Here is an 18965-nt window from a genome sequence, read left to right on the forward strand (position 1 = left end):
ATTGGAACCAAGTTAAATATTCAGCATTCCAACAGGGATAGACACAGCTTCTAAGTAACTGTTTCCTGTAGCTGGGGCCTGGAATGTAAAACTAGTGAGATTAACAGATGTTGGCACAGCAGGGGAATTGAGGTGCAGCAAGAAACTGCATGGTATAGAGGATATGTAATGAGCTTTTCTCTTTTTGCTGCTACAAAGACCTTGCTGATTGGCACTGCAGGCTTGAGGGGAGCTGCATCATTTCTTTTATCTATATATCAAAATATATCTGAAGTAGTACTAAAGTGATGTTGGCCATGTCACAAAAATGAAGACATCTGGGTAAATATAAACGTTTGCTCGGCTCTGCACTGAACTGAGACCGAGGGTGTGGCCTGCTTCGGGCTTCGTGTCTATGGACTGACTTTTGTTCTGAATGCCATTTGCTTACTCTTATTGTTTGCATGGTGCGTATTGGGTGTTTGACTGTCTTTTTCTTTAATGGGCCCTTTTGGGTTTCTCTGTTTTATGGCTGCCTGTAAGGAGACGAATGTCAAGGCTATATATGTATACATAGTTTGATAATAAATGAACTTTGAATGCTGAAATGTGAGGAATAGTCTCATGGATGTTAGAGGTATTATCAAAGGAAACCTCCATGAGGTATGTATGGTGTAATTATAAGCATTCCTAAAGTAGTGCTGGCTAAAAGGCAACTCGTCCTTCAAATATTTCACGATTATAAATACTTCATCACTGAGCTTGCAAAGTTCCCTTTTCTACACAACACAATTACCTAACAGACCTACAGTATTTCAGTAAATAGAAAACAAAGTACTGCAAAATATCATCTCAGAGTCAGGAAATGGTGGCAGCAAAGTGGGCATTATGCTGGAAACCTGCGCAAATTGTTCAGTGTATTCATTTCAAACTTAAGAAGTTCAACTCATTTACTTTAAATTTAAAAAACAGGTGCCAGTAAACTTGGCCACAAAGCTGCTGGGCTGAAATAGGTTGGAACTTTGGCTGCTAATCCAGAAACTTTACAATATTTCTTTTCCTGTTACCAATATATCCTTCTTTACCCACCCACATCCAGATGTCTGATTTGCTCTGAATTTTCATTGGTTGATTATGTGCACCATGCCCGTTTTCTCACTTTCACTGTTCTTGCAGAACAAGTATTCAAATGAGGATATAACATCTATGTTAATAAGCAAGTTATTTCTATGTAATTATGTAAATAATTATTTTGAATTTTGGATGTTATTTTGTACAATACCATCCTATTAATCAGAGATTATATACATTACAGCTATTTGTACAGACATATCCAAGAGTCAAAATCATTTTACACCATTATGTATTTGATTATGATTATGGAGAATAAACTGCTGTCAGAGCTCCACCTATGCCTCTTTAGAAAATGCTTGTAAGTATCTCTGCTACAACTATCCATTTACTGACAATTCTACGACTTTCTGGATAGCATAGTGGTACTGCTAGTAGAGCCACTGCCTCAAGATACAGGTGCTCAGGTGTAATCCTTCCCTTGGGCAGAGCTTGCATGTTCTCCTGTGATCATATGAGTTTCCTCCCAAATCCCAAGCATAAGAACATAAGATATAGGAGCAGGAGTAGGCCATCCGGCCCATTGAGCCTGCCCTGCCATTCAATAAGGTCATGGCTGATCTGTCTGTAAACTCAGCTCCATCTATCTGCCTTTTCCCCATAACCCTTAATTCCCTTACTATGTAAAAACCTATCTAACTCTATCTTAAAATATATTTAGTGAAGAAGCCTCAACTGCTTCCCTGGGCAGAGAATTCCACAGATTCACCACTCACTGAGAAAAACAGTTTCTCCTCATCTCTGTCCTAAATCTTCTCCCCTGAATCTTGAGGCAATGTCCCCGAGTTCTAGTTTCACCTACCAATGGAAACAACTTTCCTACTTCTATCTTATCTATCCCTTTCAAAATATTTTATGTTTCTATCAGATCCACTCTCATTCTTCAGAACTCCAGAGAGTTCAGTCCCGGGCGACTCAATCTCTTCTCAGAGCTTAACCCCTTCATCCCTGGAATCAACCTGGTGAACCTCCTCTGCACTGCCTCCAAAGCCAGTAAACCTTCCTCAAGTATGGAGACCAGAACTGCACATAGTACTCCAGGTGCAGCCTCACCAGTACCCTGTACAGTTGCAGCACGACCTCCCTGCTCTTGAATTCAATCCCTCTAGCAATGAAGGCCAACATTCCGTTTGCCTTCTTAATACCCTGTTGTACCTGCAAACCAACCTTTTGTGATTCATGATCAAGCACTCCCAAGTCCCTCTGCACAACAGCATGCCGCAATCTTTCATTATTTAAATAATAATCTGCTCTTCTATTATTCCTTCCAAAGTGGATGATCTTGCATTTACCAATGTTGTATTCCATCTGCCAGACCTTGGCCCACTCAATTAACCTATCTATATCCCTCTGCACAATTTGCTTTCCCACTCAGTTTAGTGTCAATCTTTTTTGCTACGCTACACTCAGTTCCCTCTTCCAAATCATCAATGTAAATGGTAAACAGTTGCGGGCCCAGCACCGACCCCTGCGGCACCCCACTCACCACTGACTGCCAACCAGAGAAACACCCATTTATACCAACTCTGCGCCTTCTATTGGTTAACCAATCCACTATCCACTCCAATACACTTCTTCCGATTCCATGCATCCGTATCTTACTTATAAGTCTTTTGTGCGGCACGTTATCGAACGCCTTCTGGAAATCCAAGTATACGACATCCACCTGTTCCCCTCTATCCACTGCACTCATTATGTCCTCAAAGAAGCTTGTGTAGGTTGGTAGTTAACGAATAGGTGAATGATAAAATATAGGGGGTGGAAGTGGATGAGAATGTGGGAAGAATAAAGAAAAATATGGAATTAGTGTTGAGTTAGTGTAAATGGATAGTTGATGGTTAACAGTGAATCAATGGGCCAAGGAGATTTTTTTTCCCCATGAGGAATGGCTTTCTGCCTCAACAGTGATTGGTTAACAAGTTACTCCATTGTGGGGACAGGAACAGCTAAAGTTAGAAGAGGAGTGTAAAGGGATCCCAATGGAGCCCAGTCCACTCTTGAGGCATCCAATTCCAGTTAGTAGCTGGGTAAAGTTAGGATGTGAAAACCCCAGCCTCTGAACACCCCCAACAGTCATTGAGACATTTGGAACACAGTCCCCAAGGATGAAAGTTGGGGCCACATGGCTGTCAGATGCTGGTAGCATCATGCATGAAACAGGGAGTTGTGGCAGCAGATCCCACTCCAGAGATTTGAACACATCCACTGGAAGGAGAATTCAGTGCTGTACTTCCTCAGTCAGAAGTCATCGTCGTTGCTCAAGGTTCTAATTCAAGGCCCTGATTTGGTTGCTGGAAGAGCTCAGCAGGTTAGAGAGCATCTAGGGAGCGAAATAAACCGTCAAAGTTTCAGGCCAAGACATTTCATCAGGACTGGAAAGGAAGGGGGCAGAAGCCATAATAATAAGGTAGGGTATGGGGGACAAGGACAAGCTGGTGGGTGACAGGTGAAACCAGGTGATAGGGATGATGGGTGGGTGGGGGAGTTATATTCCAAAGATAAGTGAGCAGATCATTATTTGTCTCTCAATGAGCGTCACAAAAGAACAAGATAGCTGCTCATTACTTCACTGCCCGTTTCTGACAAATACTGTGCAGAGTTGCTGCCATTGTTTCTATATCGGAAAGCATTTTGAAGGCCATGAACTGCTGAAATTGTGAAAGGCCTGACACAAATGCAGGCTTCTCTAAACTAGTTAATACCTTGACGTAAAACAGCTTCAGTTCCTACATGTAATTTTCCACATAGCTTCAACTACCTTGATAGCATATTAATCAGGAGAGAATTACCCACTGCTCATTGTCACAGGGCAAGGATGAAAATTTACCATTATGCATAAGTAAAGCAACCTTTTACTGTATATACAACAAATCATTTGCACAGTAGGGGTAATTTATCCTGATGCTTTGATTAATACAGGCTGCATTATTGGAGCTGGCAATAGTTCTGACAGCAAGAATTCACCACTAGTTTGGCTGAAATTACATGTCATTTTGTTTCCAAACTATTGGTTCACTTGCAATTCATTTGTCACCAGATACAATTCCTTCCATGATAAATGAATTAGTAAACAGGTATTTCATTTTCTCTTTATTTGAAATTAAAATGTACTCAGTTAAATTTCTGCACTGCAGCAACCTGCTGATCCTCTTATTAAGAGTTCAACTCAATTTTGCGCAGTTGAGTTCAACTCAATTGAGGGGGGATCTGATTGAAACGTATAAGATCCTAAAGGGATTGGACAGGCTAGATGCAGGAAGATTGTTCCCGATGTTGGGGAAGTCCAGAACGAGGGGTCACAGTTTGAGGATAGAGGGGAAGCCTTTTAGGATCGAGATTAGGAAAAACTTCTTCACACAGAGAGTGGTGAATCTGTGGAATTCTCTGCCACAGGAAACAGTTGAGGCCAGTTCATTGGCTATATTTAAGAGGGAGTTAGATATGGCCCTTGTGGCTACGGGGGTCAGGGGGTATGGAGGGAAGGCTGGGGCGGGGTTCTGAGTTGGATGATCAGCCATGATCATAATAAATGGCGGTGCAGGCTCGAAGGGCCGAATGGCCTACTCCTGCACCTATTTTCTATGTTTCTATGTTTCTATTATTTGCTGATCTCAGTTAATCTTTTTGGCGAGAATTGTTAACCAGAGACAAGAGGGAAAATAAAACAATGGAATCTAATTTACTGTACAATGTTCTCTCGTGCTTTCTGATGAACAATCCAAAGCTTAATGGAAGCCAGCCAGACACATACATGTGGGGGGGGGGGGGGGGGAGGGGGGGGAGGAAAAATTAAGATAGACCTGAAATTTTGAGAAGAGCCTCTCTTGCTAATAAATTTCAGGAATTACAATGCACAAAAATATCACTGTGTATTGAGTGGAAAAACACATTTCATGAACACTAAACCCTCCAAGTGCTTTACAGCCAATTTTTCCCCATTGCTCTTGTAACCAAATCTGAAAACAAGAAAGCAAAGTCCCAAAATGACAATGAGATAAAGAAATGAATAATTGAAATTCAAGGAAGCAAAGTACACATGCAGTCACTGATATACTGTGCACGTAATACTACTGATCAAAGGCAGATTTCTACTCTATAATGTTTAGATGGTTACACAATTGATATTATTGCTCACATCAATGGATACTTTCCTCTATTTCATAGTGTTTTCTATTTTGCATGGCCCCTAGGATGCTGGTCAACATTAAAATCTTAGAATAAACACATGTTGCTGCTGTAATGGTTCATGTAACTGAGGCACTTTAACAAGTGCTAGCAAGTGACCTGTACCTAAGGAGTCTTATTCTGACAAAAGGTTTCAAATGAAAAATAAAACTAATGCTACTGATACATTCACCCATACTGAAGAGTATTTATCAGAGAGATTTCCAATGTGAAGATGTAGGGGACAAATTGGAGAAATAGACATTAGGACAGAAAGAGACATGGTACCCTATAAAAAAATGTAATTCTGTAAGCAAGGCTGACCATGATTTAAAAAAAAGACAACAAATAGCACCGTAATACAAATCTGTTGTTCACTTTAGAACACAGCCAGGCAAATACCCTCTTTCTCAATGTCAACAAGACAACGGGAATTGTTACCGACTTCGAGAGAACTTGCACCACTCGCATTCTCTTTATGTCAACGCACAGAAATGTCGAACTCCTGGGAGTGTATATCTTCTCATAAGCCCGGAACACATCCGACACATCCAGGAAAGCTCACCAACCCCTTTACTTTGAGGCAGCTGAAGAGAACTGAGATTCTGCATACCTATACTCATATATAGTCCTACAGCTGCGGGGCAGAGCGCATGCTAACATGCTGCATCGCCACACTGCAATGCGCAGGAAGGCTCTACAACAGGCAGCCAAAACCACACATTACCAACCTACCCACCATCAAGGACATGTCTGCAGAAATGTGCCAGAAAAGGGCCAGTAACGTCATGAAGGATCCTAGCCACACCGCTCGTGGACTGTTTGTCCCATTCCCATCAGGGAGGAGGCTACGTAGCATCCACGCCGGAACGACCAGACTCAAACAGTTACATCCCCCAAGCAGCAAGGCTGATTAACACCTTCACCCACCCTTCCACACCCCTCACCACCACTACTTTTATCACTTCCTGTCAGAGTCATTTAATGTACCCCTGCGTCTAGCGTCACTTTGTAGACATGTAATCAATCGATGTATGTGAGCTATCTTATGATTTTATATTTATTTTGTGCTTTACTGTTTTCCCTTTGTGCTACATTGGATCCAGAGTAACAATTATTTTGATCTCCTTTACACGTGCACTGGAAATGACATTGAACAAGGTTGAATGGAGAAGCCTGCTTTGAGTAGCAAGTAGCTTTGTTCAGTGACATTCCTGTGCAGTACTTTGTGGCAATTTGCTTCATTGGAGGAAACAAGTTGTTGACCATGCTGAAATGATTTACCCAATTATTTGACCACAAGATATAGGAGCAGAACTAGGCCATTTGGCCCATCGAGTCTGCTCCGTCATTTCATCATGGCTGATCCATTTCCCTCAGTCCTAATCTCCTGCCTTCTCCCTGTATCCCTTCATGTCCTGACTGATCAAGAATTTATCAAGCTCTGCCTTCTATATACCCAATGACTTGGCCTCCACAGGTTATTCATATGCACTCTCTTAGATTAGTGTATTTAAATATATTTTTAAAGCAAAATGTATTTTACACATACACTGGATTTCAATTTCACTGCAGGAAGTACAACTTCGATTGCTTTGCAAAGATCGCACACAGAGTACAGGCAGAGTGGAAAACTTGGCAAATATTGCCAGGTTTCAAAGTCGGAATGGGATCCAAAGTTAGTCATCAGTGGATTTACTGAGAAAGCACTTTCGAAGTATCAATGCACAATTATATGGCATTTTGCTTTTAGTTTGTTGTTGTTTGTTTGGTAATGAAAAATAAAGCAATCTTCCACTCCAGTTCAAATCAACGGTCAACAAGCTTCATTTCATGTCTGTTGAATGCCTGATTACTCCCAAAATACTGCAACCATGGGCAAGTAAATGGAGTGAAGAATTTAGCAAGAGAACCTGAACAAGATGGGCAATTGAAGATGTTGTTTCTAAGATCCATGAACTTGGAACTGGAGGTGTCAGTAATGGGAACCAAAAGGAACACATTGTATGCAACTAGAGGTTCTTCACATTATTCTGGTAGGGCATTTAGTAAATATTAATTTCACCAGCAACCAGTCTTCAGATTTGAATGTGAATTGCAGATCGAATTTGAAACACAGCTAAGGATAATTGGACCTCAGATGCCTGCATATGTACGAATGTGGCCTAGAGTCAGAGGAGAGGAACATTTGTTTTGAGTGTCTGAGTGTGGCTGTGAAGGAGGATGTGTTTGAACACTGTATGTAATTCAAAGGAAGCTTTGTAGATACGTCGTAACTATAGAATTGCCCTGTTACCTTTGACCTTTGGCATATAAAATGTCATGTAATATTGGGTCAGGCAGGCCTCTTCTTCCAAGAGCATCTCAAAATGACGTCTGCTGCTCATTTTTGCTGAGTAAAACACTTCTATATCCACTAGCCTCAGTACCTCTCAGGTCACTTTTTCCAGATTACAACAATTGCAGCAGCTGGAACAGAATTCCCATTTATAAAATGAAAACATGAAGCTACCCTGAAAACTCCAGACAGCTTTAAATATTAGTCCCACAATTACTCTGCTGCCTAAAGACTTTTCTTTTTGGGTAGTAGAGGAATGGGCATGGCTCCCTGAATTCCAGTCAACCACCTGTTGATCCAGCTGGCAAATCCTGTACAACACTGAACCCGCTTTAGAGGGGACATCTAGTCTGGCAAGAGCTTCCATACTGAAAATGTAAAACAGAACTACAATTTTTGCACAATATTTTTCTGTGGTTTCTCTCGACTAATGTGTCATCTTAGGCATTAAGGGAAAAGTTTCTGGAAAGGAGCAGTAAGTGTAACAATGTATCTGAGCCATGGCTCCTAGTCTTTCCTGAGAGACAGGTGTCCAAGAATGAGACAATGCACAGGGCAGGAAACAGAGGCATAGTCTGACCCAAGCTTCCCACAATCCTCTTTGTATGATGGCTGATGTCCTCTGCTACAAGCTAATGCTAAGGGCAGCCAGTGTCCATAGGGCTGCTGTGGCAGTATAGAGTGCTCAGCAAAAGCCCTGTAAAGGAAGGAACCTACTCAGAAATTAAAATAAAACAAGAGGTATTCAAATGTAAAGTTTTAGTGTCTTGTTCATGACAGATCACAACATTACTGGTGTATTGTGGGACCTTAAGGTCTGGATGATAAAGGGAGCCCACAGTAAGTTTGCTTTTATTAGATGAGGCAGTGAATTCAAGAGTTGGGAAGTTAAGTCGAAGCTTTATAAAACACTGGTAAGGCTGAATCTGAGGTATTGCATTCATTACAAGTTGCCCATCAGAGGAAGGATGTTGAAGCTTTGGAGAGGATGCAGAACAGGTTTCGCAGAATGCTACCTGGATTAGAGAGTGTGTGTTATAAAGAGAGGTTAGACAACTTGGGCTGTGTGCTTTGGAACAACAGAAGCTGAGGAGAGAACTGATAAATTTTACAAAATTATGAGACGCATAGATAGACAGTCAGCATCTTCGTCCCAGGGTCAAAATGTTTCATAGTATAGGATACAACTTTAAGCTGAGAGAAGGCAAGGTCAAAGGAGAAGTGGGAGGACTGGTTCCACCACCCCCATACAGAGTGGTGTGTGTGTGTGTGTGTGTGTGTGTGTGGAGTGTGTTGCCAGAGGTGTTGGGAGAAGCATTGAAGAGGCTCTTGGATAGAGATATGAAGGTTCAGAGAATGGATGGATAGACATTGTGTAGGCAGAAGGGATTAGTTTAGTTAGGCATTTGATTACTGGTTCAATTAGTTTGACACAACATTGCAGTTCATGTAAGTATTGGTTGACACTATTTTAGGATGCCCCACTGCAAAGCAATTACAGGGTATAAGAAGGATGTTGTGTGGGGGCTAATGAAGAGGTGAATGATCCATGTCTAACAGCTGGCAAGCCAAGGATGTTCTACAGCTGAACCAGATACAAAGGGCCAATTGACTAAATATTATCCTCTCAGAATAATCAAAGGAATGTGGAAGAAACAGTGGTTTGATACCAGTGAGGCCTATGTTGATGCATACATTATTGAAAGATCTGTCCTAGAAGACCAAATAAGGCATACTCAGACCAGTCATAAATGACAATAGCCCTCTTCTTCCAGAAAAGGATAAATGATCACTTTAATTATATGAATGACAGATACAAGTTAAAGGTGAGTTTGAGAAGACTTGGTCTCACTTTGGATGCGTCCAAATTAGCATGAATTTTGAGAAGGGATTTCGTCAGTTTCTGTTAAAGCTATGCATAATGTCAAGCCAATTATCAGCTATAAACATTTTTTTAAGTCTAAAGTTTACTTTAAAAAATATGAACAGTAAACTGGTGTAGTTAATGCAGCTGAAAACGGGTTAATCACCAAAAAAAAAAAAAAAAAATTGATCTCTAAGCCATTATCTACAAGAACCTAATGACCAGCTGGAACTATTTGAGATATAGTCATAGCTTTAAACTAAAAGTTACTCATAATCATTTATGACATACCCATTAGCATCTCTGAACCCAATTAAAGATTAAATTTAATAAGCTCCATTATGATGTGTAAATAGGTGCACTTATCAGTCTCACCATGATGATTAATACACTCTAGGAAAGCAGCCAACTTTGTGGGCAGAACCAGCTGACAGCACAACTTTTTTTTGAACCAACACAAAAGATGATGGAAACTCAACTTGCACTGAATCTATTTTCAGCCAAAAATGACATTATCTCTCATAATGATCTAGTTGATTTATTTGGTAAATCACATTGAAACAAAAATATTAGCATTTCCTTTAAAAAAAAACTTCCAGATCCCATTAATGCAGTGCATGGAATCAGGAGCCCAGACAGCTTTGAGTACTTCGACAAAGATTTTATTGAAGACACAAGTAACTCATCTATACGAAGCCAGGATCAATTGCCAGTCTGCTGCAAGCTGATTGACCTCAGGCAGTATATCAGAATTAGTCACAGGATGTCTAAATTTGGAAAGGATTGCATTGGAAGGAACGTATGCTCATTAGTTAACAACAAGATTGGAATGCTTTCTGCGACTTGAAGAGTCACTCTAGGTTTTCATAAAGATGAGCATTTGAAAGATCCGTTCTATGTAAAGAATAATGGAAAGAGCAAATTGCCTGCAGAGCAAGATGAGGGGAAAGGAAGATAGAAGGAAAAGGGGGAATTTTTTAAAAAAAATGAAACTTTATATAATGGTGATCATTCAAAATGTCCATTATTTGGAAAATGGAGGCAAACAAACCCCAACAAGCTTTGGATTTTCTGTAATTTGACAGTTGCCTCTCAAAGTCCAACCCGTGAGAGATGGGAACAGGTAAGGCTGGTCAACAGGGCTCTGGTGAAGTTGTATAGGCCAATGCCTGTACAGTGGTACAATGGATTACAGAAACATTGGCGAACTCCAACTATACTCTCGACCTTGGACGATGGAAATGGGAGGTCATCAATGGCCTATGCTCCACTGGGAGCTAAGGACCCAAGAAGATAGTTTTGACATTTGGAAATATTACTCATCCTCTCAATCATAGTACAGATAACAATTCCCTTCAAATCTCCAGTCACAGTTCAACTTACCACTCCTTGCAGTGTTGGTGGTATTAGTCCACAGTACACAGGAATAAATGTGCTGCATATGCAGGCCTGCAAATAAAAAAAATGTTTTCTCATGAGCCATCAACAATATAACTGATGACTAAAATGTAATAATAACTTGAACTCTCACTGGAAATTACCCCGATTGGAAATTCAGGGAAAATGATAATACGGATGTATCTTCAGCAGTACAGAGTCCAGTCCATAAATTGTTCCTTTTCATTAAAAGAAACAGGTTTTTGACGGAAAAATTATAGCTGTTGGGGTTCTAATTGTTTGGCCTGGAATTCTTTTGTCTTGGCCACTATTTGCAATTATACAATGATTTTTTTTCCCTTTTTTGAATTTACAAGTCATATTGAGGAATATGCAATAGACTTTGCTCCATTATTTTCCCCCAATTATCACCCATTTATTACTTTGACAATATTTTTACAAACAGATAGTGCTACAGCCCATGAAAAACTCGACTCATACATATTCTCCATCTACAGGGTGCTCCCCAGATTACAAACTCCTCACTTATGTGCAGCTTGATGACTGGCAATATGGATTTGCCCACTGATGCAGGGGTGCAAGCACCTTCTACTATGCAGGAATTCAGTTTTCTGCCACCTTTCTGACTTTTTTCAACTGCTCAGATAACAGATAGTTCACAAGAACAGAACCCTGCTATACCTTACATCTTAAGCACATTAAACTTGAAGTAACCCAGAAATATTGAGAACACTCAATAATTCAGGCAACATTTGTGGAAAGAAAAGCAGAGTAAATATGTCAGGTCAAAAATCCTTTATTACTTCTTTCTCCTTCCGCAGATGATGCCTTGCCTAAGTATTTCTCACACTTTCTGATTTAATTTAAGATTTCCAATGTCTGCAAGTTTTTTAAATGATTTTCTTCAAAAAGGTACAAAATTGCACCACAATATTACATATTCTAATACCAAGCACATCAGGGTAGCTGATCAGTTTTCTTTTTTCAAATAATTGAATCTCAGACATACTTTACATTAAACTTAGATTATTAATTAATTTCCAAGAGCATCATTAGAGTACAGAAATCTTCAATACACACAAGTTTATGCAATGTACATATTAACAGATATTTTAAGATTTTTTTTTGAAAGAGCAGAAAGTTTTAGGGGTATCTTTAGTAAAATGTCTCCCTCAAATAAAGTATATTATTTTATTTATTTACTAACATTTATGGTATTTTATAGAATGCAAAATGCTTGCTGTAGTGTCTGTTGCGTGTTTTACAATGGATTCCAGCATGTCTTATGGTTATGGTTTGCTATAATTATCCAAGGTAACAATTACAAAACTCCATGACTACATGACATAATACAAAATATTCTTAGCACATAAACAGATTATGAAAACCCAATTATTACATTACAAAAGAAAATGTTATTTAGCGATTGGGTGGAATTCACCATCTGGTACGGCAATTGCAATGCATCTGACCACAAGACCCAACTAGGGATTGCAAGGATTGCTGCGAGCATCATCTTGGGTCTCTCTTCCGCCCATCTGAGATAATTATCAGGAGTGCTGCATATGCAGAGCTCTTAGCATTGTCAAAGATCCCTCTCATCCATACCACAATCTCCTTGACCCCCTACCATCAGGTAGGAGGTACTGTAGCATTCAGGCCAGAGCTGTTAGAATGGGATATGGCTTCTTCCCCCAATCTGTGAGTTCTCTGAACTCCCTGCCACCACCCAGGTCTCATCATGTATGAAGAACAAGTGTTATACTGTTTACTTTTTAAACTTGTATCATAAATGCACCTTATGGTAAATGTCAATCTTCTGGACTATATTTTATTATTTGTTAATTTATCTGTGGTAATATTACTTTCTGTTTTGTGTGTAAGTTCCACGTACTGTGTTGTGAACCTTGTTCCAGAAGAACGTTGTTCCATTTGGCTTTGTACATGTACACAGCTAAAAGACAATGAACTTGAACTGGAAATCAGCCAAGTTTGTCTTGAGAATTGTAAAAGCAGGAATCAATGACACAATTCCAAGTAGTGGCCAAAACAACAGATCATTTTCAGGCCAGACTTAAACTAACATGAACCTATTGAGGATGCCATCCTTGTTTGTATCAGTTTTACATCTTAGAAAAATTCCCAATCATGATTATCAATAGAAACCACAAATAGCAAAAAAAACTTTGTCATTCATATGAATCAATGGGATTTCCAAAGATGAGATTCCCAGTGATTTGAAACTTTCACATTCAACTAGACACTACAGAAGAAAAGCAACCAAATAATTTTAATTTACCTGTACAAGCTCCTCTTTATTGTTGAACACAGTCACCAATACATTCTCTCCATCAGACACACGGGTCAAAGAAATGCCCAGTCGACCTGTTGCTAGCTGATGCGCATTGTCTGGAAGCCCCCTGAAAAGTCGGCTACGGATAATCTTCACCATGTTAAAGGAAGGGTGCAGTGGGCCCAGAAATCTCTTGCGTGCTTCTTTAGCAACATCAATAATATTTGCACCAGCTTCTCCTGTGGAATAAAACATTAAATGTTTGAGAAGTATAAATTTTACCAAACACCATTTAAGTACTCTTGTACCTTTTGTCTATTTCACAACCAATCTGAATAGGTCAGTGGTCACCATAAGAGATATCAGCGTCTTTTCAAGGGAAACAATTCAGCAGCACAGAAACCTTGCTGCTGTGCAGATATTGGACAAGAACACAAGCCAAGCTGGAAAGGTCTTCAATGCAAAACCCAGCAGTAAACATGCATCATCTGTCCTCAAAGGCTGTGGCCTGCTCCATACTCCACGTCGGAGGGCTCCACGAAGTTTACTCGACTCTGTACTGAACTGAGGCCTGATCTGGGGGCTCCAGGCTTTGTGTCTGTGGACTCACTTTTGTTCTGCTTACTTGCTACAGTTATTGTTTGCACAACTTGTTTTTCCCTCTCTGTACATTGCGAGTTTGACTTTTTTTTAAAAAACGGGTTCTTTTGGGTTTCTTTGATTTGTGGCTGCCTGTAAGGAGATGAACCTCAAAGTTGTATAATGTATACATGTGGAACACCCTAGTTTGCATTTTTACTGCTATGCTGTAGGTTTTGCTTTATAAGAGCCGTCGGTTCTGCTTTCAGCCTGTTTGGGTTATTGTTGAAGATAAGGGATGCTGCAGAATGTGTGTCATTCATTAGGATAGTGGAACTAGGAGATTTTGAGAGGGACACTAAGGTTGGTTTCAGGTTATTTTTATGGTTCAGTGGGAGATGGAGAAAGACAATGGAGAGAACCGGTCGTAGGATTCTACCCGGTGGGCGACCGTGATTCGATGGAGCAAGGTGTGGGTGTCTACTGAGGATCGGTCAATATGTGTGACTTTTAGAAGGGTTGAGCTCCAACTTGTGCACATTTGAATGTTTAATTATAATGGGCCCTTTTTAGTTTTTTTTCTTTTTTTTCTTTACCAATCGTTTAGTTAAGATTCATAAATATAATTCTTTTAATTGTATGCAGTGTACTGCCTGTTATTTCTTGGTGCTGAGTTGAAACAGGGTAGCAACTTACACAGCATCCACACAAACTGGGGATTGGGGTGGGAGAGCTGTCCTATCCCAATCTCACGGGTTTGGCGGGACTGGAGTGAGTCTTCCCTAGATTTACACAGCCAAGGAAACCAGTGGGATTTCACATACTTTGATGATAAATGTACTTTGAAGAAAAGCTACCTTTCAGAGGAGATCCTTGCATTTTCAGCATCTTCATAAAAATATATCTAAAACCACATCTATTTTAGACAAATTCAAAGTTTTGCTCCCAAATCAGGTTGTCTGGAGAATGCAACAATACCTTTGTGATCAATCCCAAAGCAAGACTGAGAGGAAACCAGGACACTGACTGTGTGGAGAAGGGGCACGAGGTGAAGCTAGATTAATAGTTCAACCTATAAAAATCCACACTTCAATTAGAATTATGGAGAGGTACAGCATTTATGCAGACTTCTTACCTCATTAAGTCTGCACTGACCAACGAGTATTAATTTTTACCTTACCCTAACCCTATTTTATTGCCCCATATTAACATCAACTACCCCTAGATTCTACCACTCACCAGCACGTCCAGCAGACAATCAACCTACAACCCTGCGCATTTTGGATACGAGAGAACACCAGAACACCTGGACAAAGCCCAGGTGGTTAAGAGAGAACTGCAAACAGCACCTGATGTGGGACTGAACCCAATGCATTGCAGTTGTGCCCGCTGTGCCACCGTGCCGCTCTCGGGGTTCATTCTCGAGATAGTTGCTAGTTGGTAAACAAATGAAGTCTTTGAAAAGCTTCAGCGTGAATAAGAAAAATATTGGTAGAAACAAACAAGATAACTTAAAAAGGAAAATAGCAAGTTTGATAATGAGCCAATTCTTTTTTGTTAATCTTTCTTTGCTCTCCAGTTTCAAACTAAATGCACATTTCATTTTTTCCCCCAGTTGGGTTGGATTGGATCCATCTAATAATAAAAACAAAATCATCAGTGAAATATTTTGCTATGTACCCATAATTGAACTAATTGGTTTCTCACCACAGGCTCTTTTAAAGTACATTTGGTTCCAGAACTGTCAGTTCCCTATTGCAGAATGACGAACATTTCAATATTGATGCCAACTAAGGAAACACGCCTCTAAAAGAACCACAACCTCATCGTAGGGTTTGGAGGATTGTGTGCTTCAATGACCCAGACAGCTATGTTGACTGAGGTCAAGGCTTTGTTTTAGCTCTTGGTTGGGTCACCCATGCCAAAAGATCAAAGGGTAGAGGCCAGACTAAATGTGTTCCACAGGTTCAGGTGGTTCAGCTCAGGGCTAACAACCCTGACTGGTGAGAAAAATCTTTACAGAAACAGCAATGAAGGATCCTCCCAAATCTGAGTGCAACAATAGTCCCGCGTCTCCACCCAGAACCTGCATAACTGGCAGTAGTGAAAACAGAGCTACTGACACGATGAAGGAAGCCCTGAACACTGTCAGAGATGGAGGACCTCCATTGCTGCCCTAAACGCCAGCAGTGTAACAAGCAGCAAGGTATAGGAGACAGAGGAGGCAGTCAGCGCTGCAGTCTGGAGCAACAAACATTCTGCTGGAGGTATTCAACAGGTCGAGAAGCATTTGTAAGGAAAAAGGAACTGTGGATGTTTTGGGTTGGAATGCTGTACAGCCTATTGCTTTTAGGGCATAAGAATTACAAAAAAAAAAGTAAAAAGAAGAGGTATTTACCCATCAAATTTTCTATTCCTTCCAGAGTTTTTTTTTGTCTCTAACCTACTATATATCCTTCTAGGACTATGAGGTAGCAGGAGTTACTTTTCTCCTGTATCTTTGACTCTTGGAAGGTACATAGGAGTGAACTCAAATATTAATCTTACCAATCTCTCATCTACTTTGGACAAGAGTCAAAACTCCCATTCCCTCTTCAGGCTGGGTCTGATAGAAACTATCCAGATGCCTAATTAAAGGCAAATGTACTCTATCCTTTTGCAGTGCCGCTTATTTGCATTTTAATATAAAACAGGAGTCACATCAGAAAACTGTAGCCAATGTACTTGGACCTGATAGCTATCAGGAACAAGAAAGGGTAAATGACAGAAGTGTGTGTGTATGTAGAGGAACATTTTGGATCTAGTCTTCATAATTCAATCAGTTTCAAGATAATTATGGTGAAAGAAATAACTGGTTCTCGGGTTAAGTTCCAAATTGGACCAAGGAACCTGGCAAGTGTGGATTGGGATAGGTTGTCAAAGGGATGTACAAGTGGGAGGCCTTCAAAAGTGAAATTTTGAGAGTAGAGCTTGTATGTTCCTATTAGAGTAAAAGGCCAGGCCAATAGTTTTAAGGAGGCTTGGTTTTCTAGGGGTACTGAGCCCTGGTTAAGTAGAAGGTGGTGCTTAGAAAGGAACAAATGGGGCACGAGGATAAGAAATGCTAAAAAAACACTTAAGGGGGAAACAGAAGGGCTAAAATAAGGCATGAGGTTGCTCTGGCAGAGAAGGTGAAGGAGAATCCCAAGGTTTTCTCCCAATAAGATTAAAAGAATATACATCGGCAGTGTATTTTGTGTTTAACATGGGGCAAAATTGGTCCACTTGAAGAGCAGCTTGGTCATCTATGCATGAAGATGAAAGAGATGGAGGAGATCATAAACAGAATTTTTTTTATCTTTATTTACTCAGGAGACAGACACAGTCTATAAAACTGAAGCAAAACAGTAGTGAGTTCATGAACAGTACACCAATTACAGAAGAGGAGGTTCCATGCTGGCTGTAGGCAGATTAGAATGGATAAATCTGCAGGGAGCTGACAGCATGTCCCCTTGGACCTTGTGGGAGGTTAGTACAGGAGTTGCAGTGTCCCTGGCAGAGGTATTTAAAACATCTTTAGCCACGGGTGAGTTGCCAGAGGACTGGATGAGAGCTAATGTTTCATCGTTCAAGAAAGGCTCCAAGACGGGGGTTCCCAAACTATTTTATGCTGTGGAGCCTGACCATTAACCAAGGAGTCCGTGGACACTAGCCTGGGAACAACTGCTCTAAGATTTTTTTTTTAAACTGACAGAATTATAAGCCAGTGAGGCTGACATCAGGAGAGGGCAAATTATTGGAAGGTATTCTAAGGGATGGGTATACAGTACAAGTAATTGGATAGACAGGGACTATTTAGGGATAATCGGCATGGCTTTGTGTGTGGTAGGCTGTGTCTAGCCAATCTTACAGAGTCTTTCAAGGAGGCTACCAGGAAAGTTGATGAAGGAAAGGCAGTGGGCCTTACAAGGCCTTTGACAAAGTCTCACGTGGGCAGCTTGTCTAGAAGGTTGGCATTCAGGGTGAGGTAGTAAACTGGATTCAACATTAGCTTTGTGGGAGAAGCAAAAGTTTGGTAGTAGATGGATGCCCTATGACGGAAGGCCTGTGACTAGTGGTGTACCGCAGGGGTCAATGCTGGGTCCGTTGTTGACCATCTATAAATAATGAATTAGATGATAATGTGGTGAACTGGATCAGCAAATATGCAGATAAAACTAAGACTGAGTACAAAGTAGACAGCAAGGAAGGTTATCAAAGATTGCAGCGGAATCAGGACCAAGCAGAAAAAAGGGGCTAAAAAAAAAGGTGAAATTTAACGCAGACAGTGTGAGGTGTTGCGCTTTGCAAGGACAAACCAGTATAAGACATACAGTAAACAGTAGGACACTGAAGAGTGCATTGGAACAAAGGTATCTGGAAATATAGTTACATAATTCCTTGAAAATGTCATCACTGGTAGATCAGGTTGTAGAGAGAACTTTTGGCACATTGACCTTCATAAATTAGAACACTGAGCACAGAAGGTGCAAGATTACATTGAAGTTGTACTGTACAACATGCTGGTGAGACCGAATTTAAAGTATTGTGTCCAGTTCTGGTTATCTACCTACAGGAGAGATAGCAGTAAGATTTAAAGAGTACAGCGACAGTTTACAAGGTTGTTCTTGGGATTTAAACACCCGAGTGGTAGGAAAAGATTGAATAAGTTAGGACTTTATCCCCCAGAGTGTAGGAAGATGAGGGGAGATTTGATAGAGGTATACAAAATTATGTGGGGTATAGATAGGGTAAATGTAAGTAGGCTTTTTGCACTGAGGTTGGATGAGGCTAGAACTAGAGGTCATAGGTTGGGGGGGAGGGGGGAAAGAGATTAAATATTTAAGGGAACCCGAAGGGAAAATTCACTCAGATTGAAGTACGAATGTGGGACAAGCTGCCAGCAGAAGTAGTGGGTGCAGGGTTTGTTGAAATTTAAGTGAAGTTTGGTCGAGTACATGATTGGAAGGGATACGGAGGGCTAGGGTGCAGGTGCATGTCAATGGGCAAGGCAGAAATCCAGACCGGCATGAACTAGATGGGCCAAAGGGCCAGTTTCTGTGCTGCAATGGTCCAAGACTCTTAGAACAATTTAAAAAATAATCACAGAAATGGTCACCTAGTGATAAATAAAATCATCTTTTTGGTGCTTTATCATTCAAGGAGTTACCCAGCCAAATTTTATGGAGTTGCTCATGCTC

General features: G+C 40.5%; 1 protein-coding gene across 1 annotated transcript in view; it reads right to left on the reverse strand.

Annotated features, from left to right (window-relative positions):
* pnpla2 (patatin-like phospholipase domain containing 2) overlaps nt 1-18965 on the reverse strand; it is a 69862-nt gene that overhangs the window by 20363 nt on the left and 30534 nt on the right. Inside the window, exons 2-3 of the mRNA XM_072272264.1 lie at nt 13174-13406; nt 10860-10925 (exon numbers count right to left, since the gene is read on the reverse strand). Coding sequence (XP_072128365.1) covers nt 10860-10925; nt 13174-13406 — 299 coding nt within the window. The remainder of the gene's footprint in view (nt 1-10859; nt 10926-13173; nt 13407-18965) is intronic.

The sequence above is a fragment of the Mobula birostris genome, chromosome 11, assembly GCF_030028105.1.
Source record: "Mobula birostris isolate sMobBir1 chromosome 11, sMobBir1.hap1, whole genome shotgun sequence".
In the NCBI taxonomy this organism is placed as follows: Eukaryota; Metazoa; Chordata; class Chondrichthyes; order Myliobatiformes; family Myliobatidae; genus Mobula; species Mobula birostris.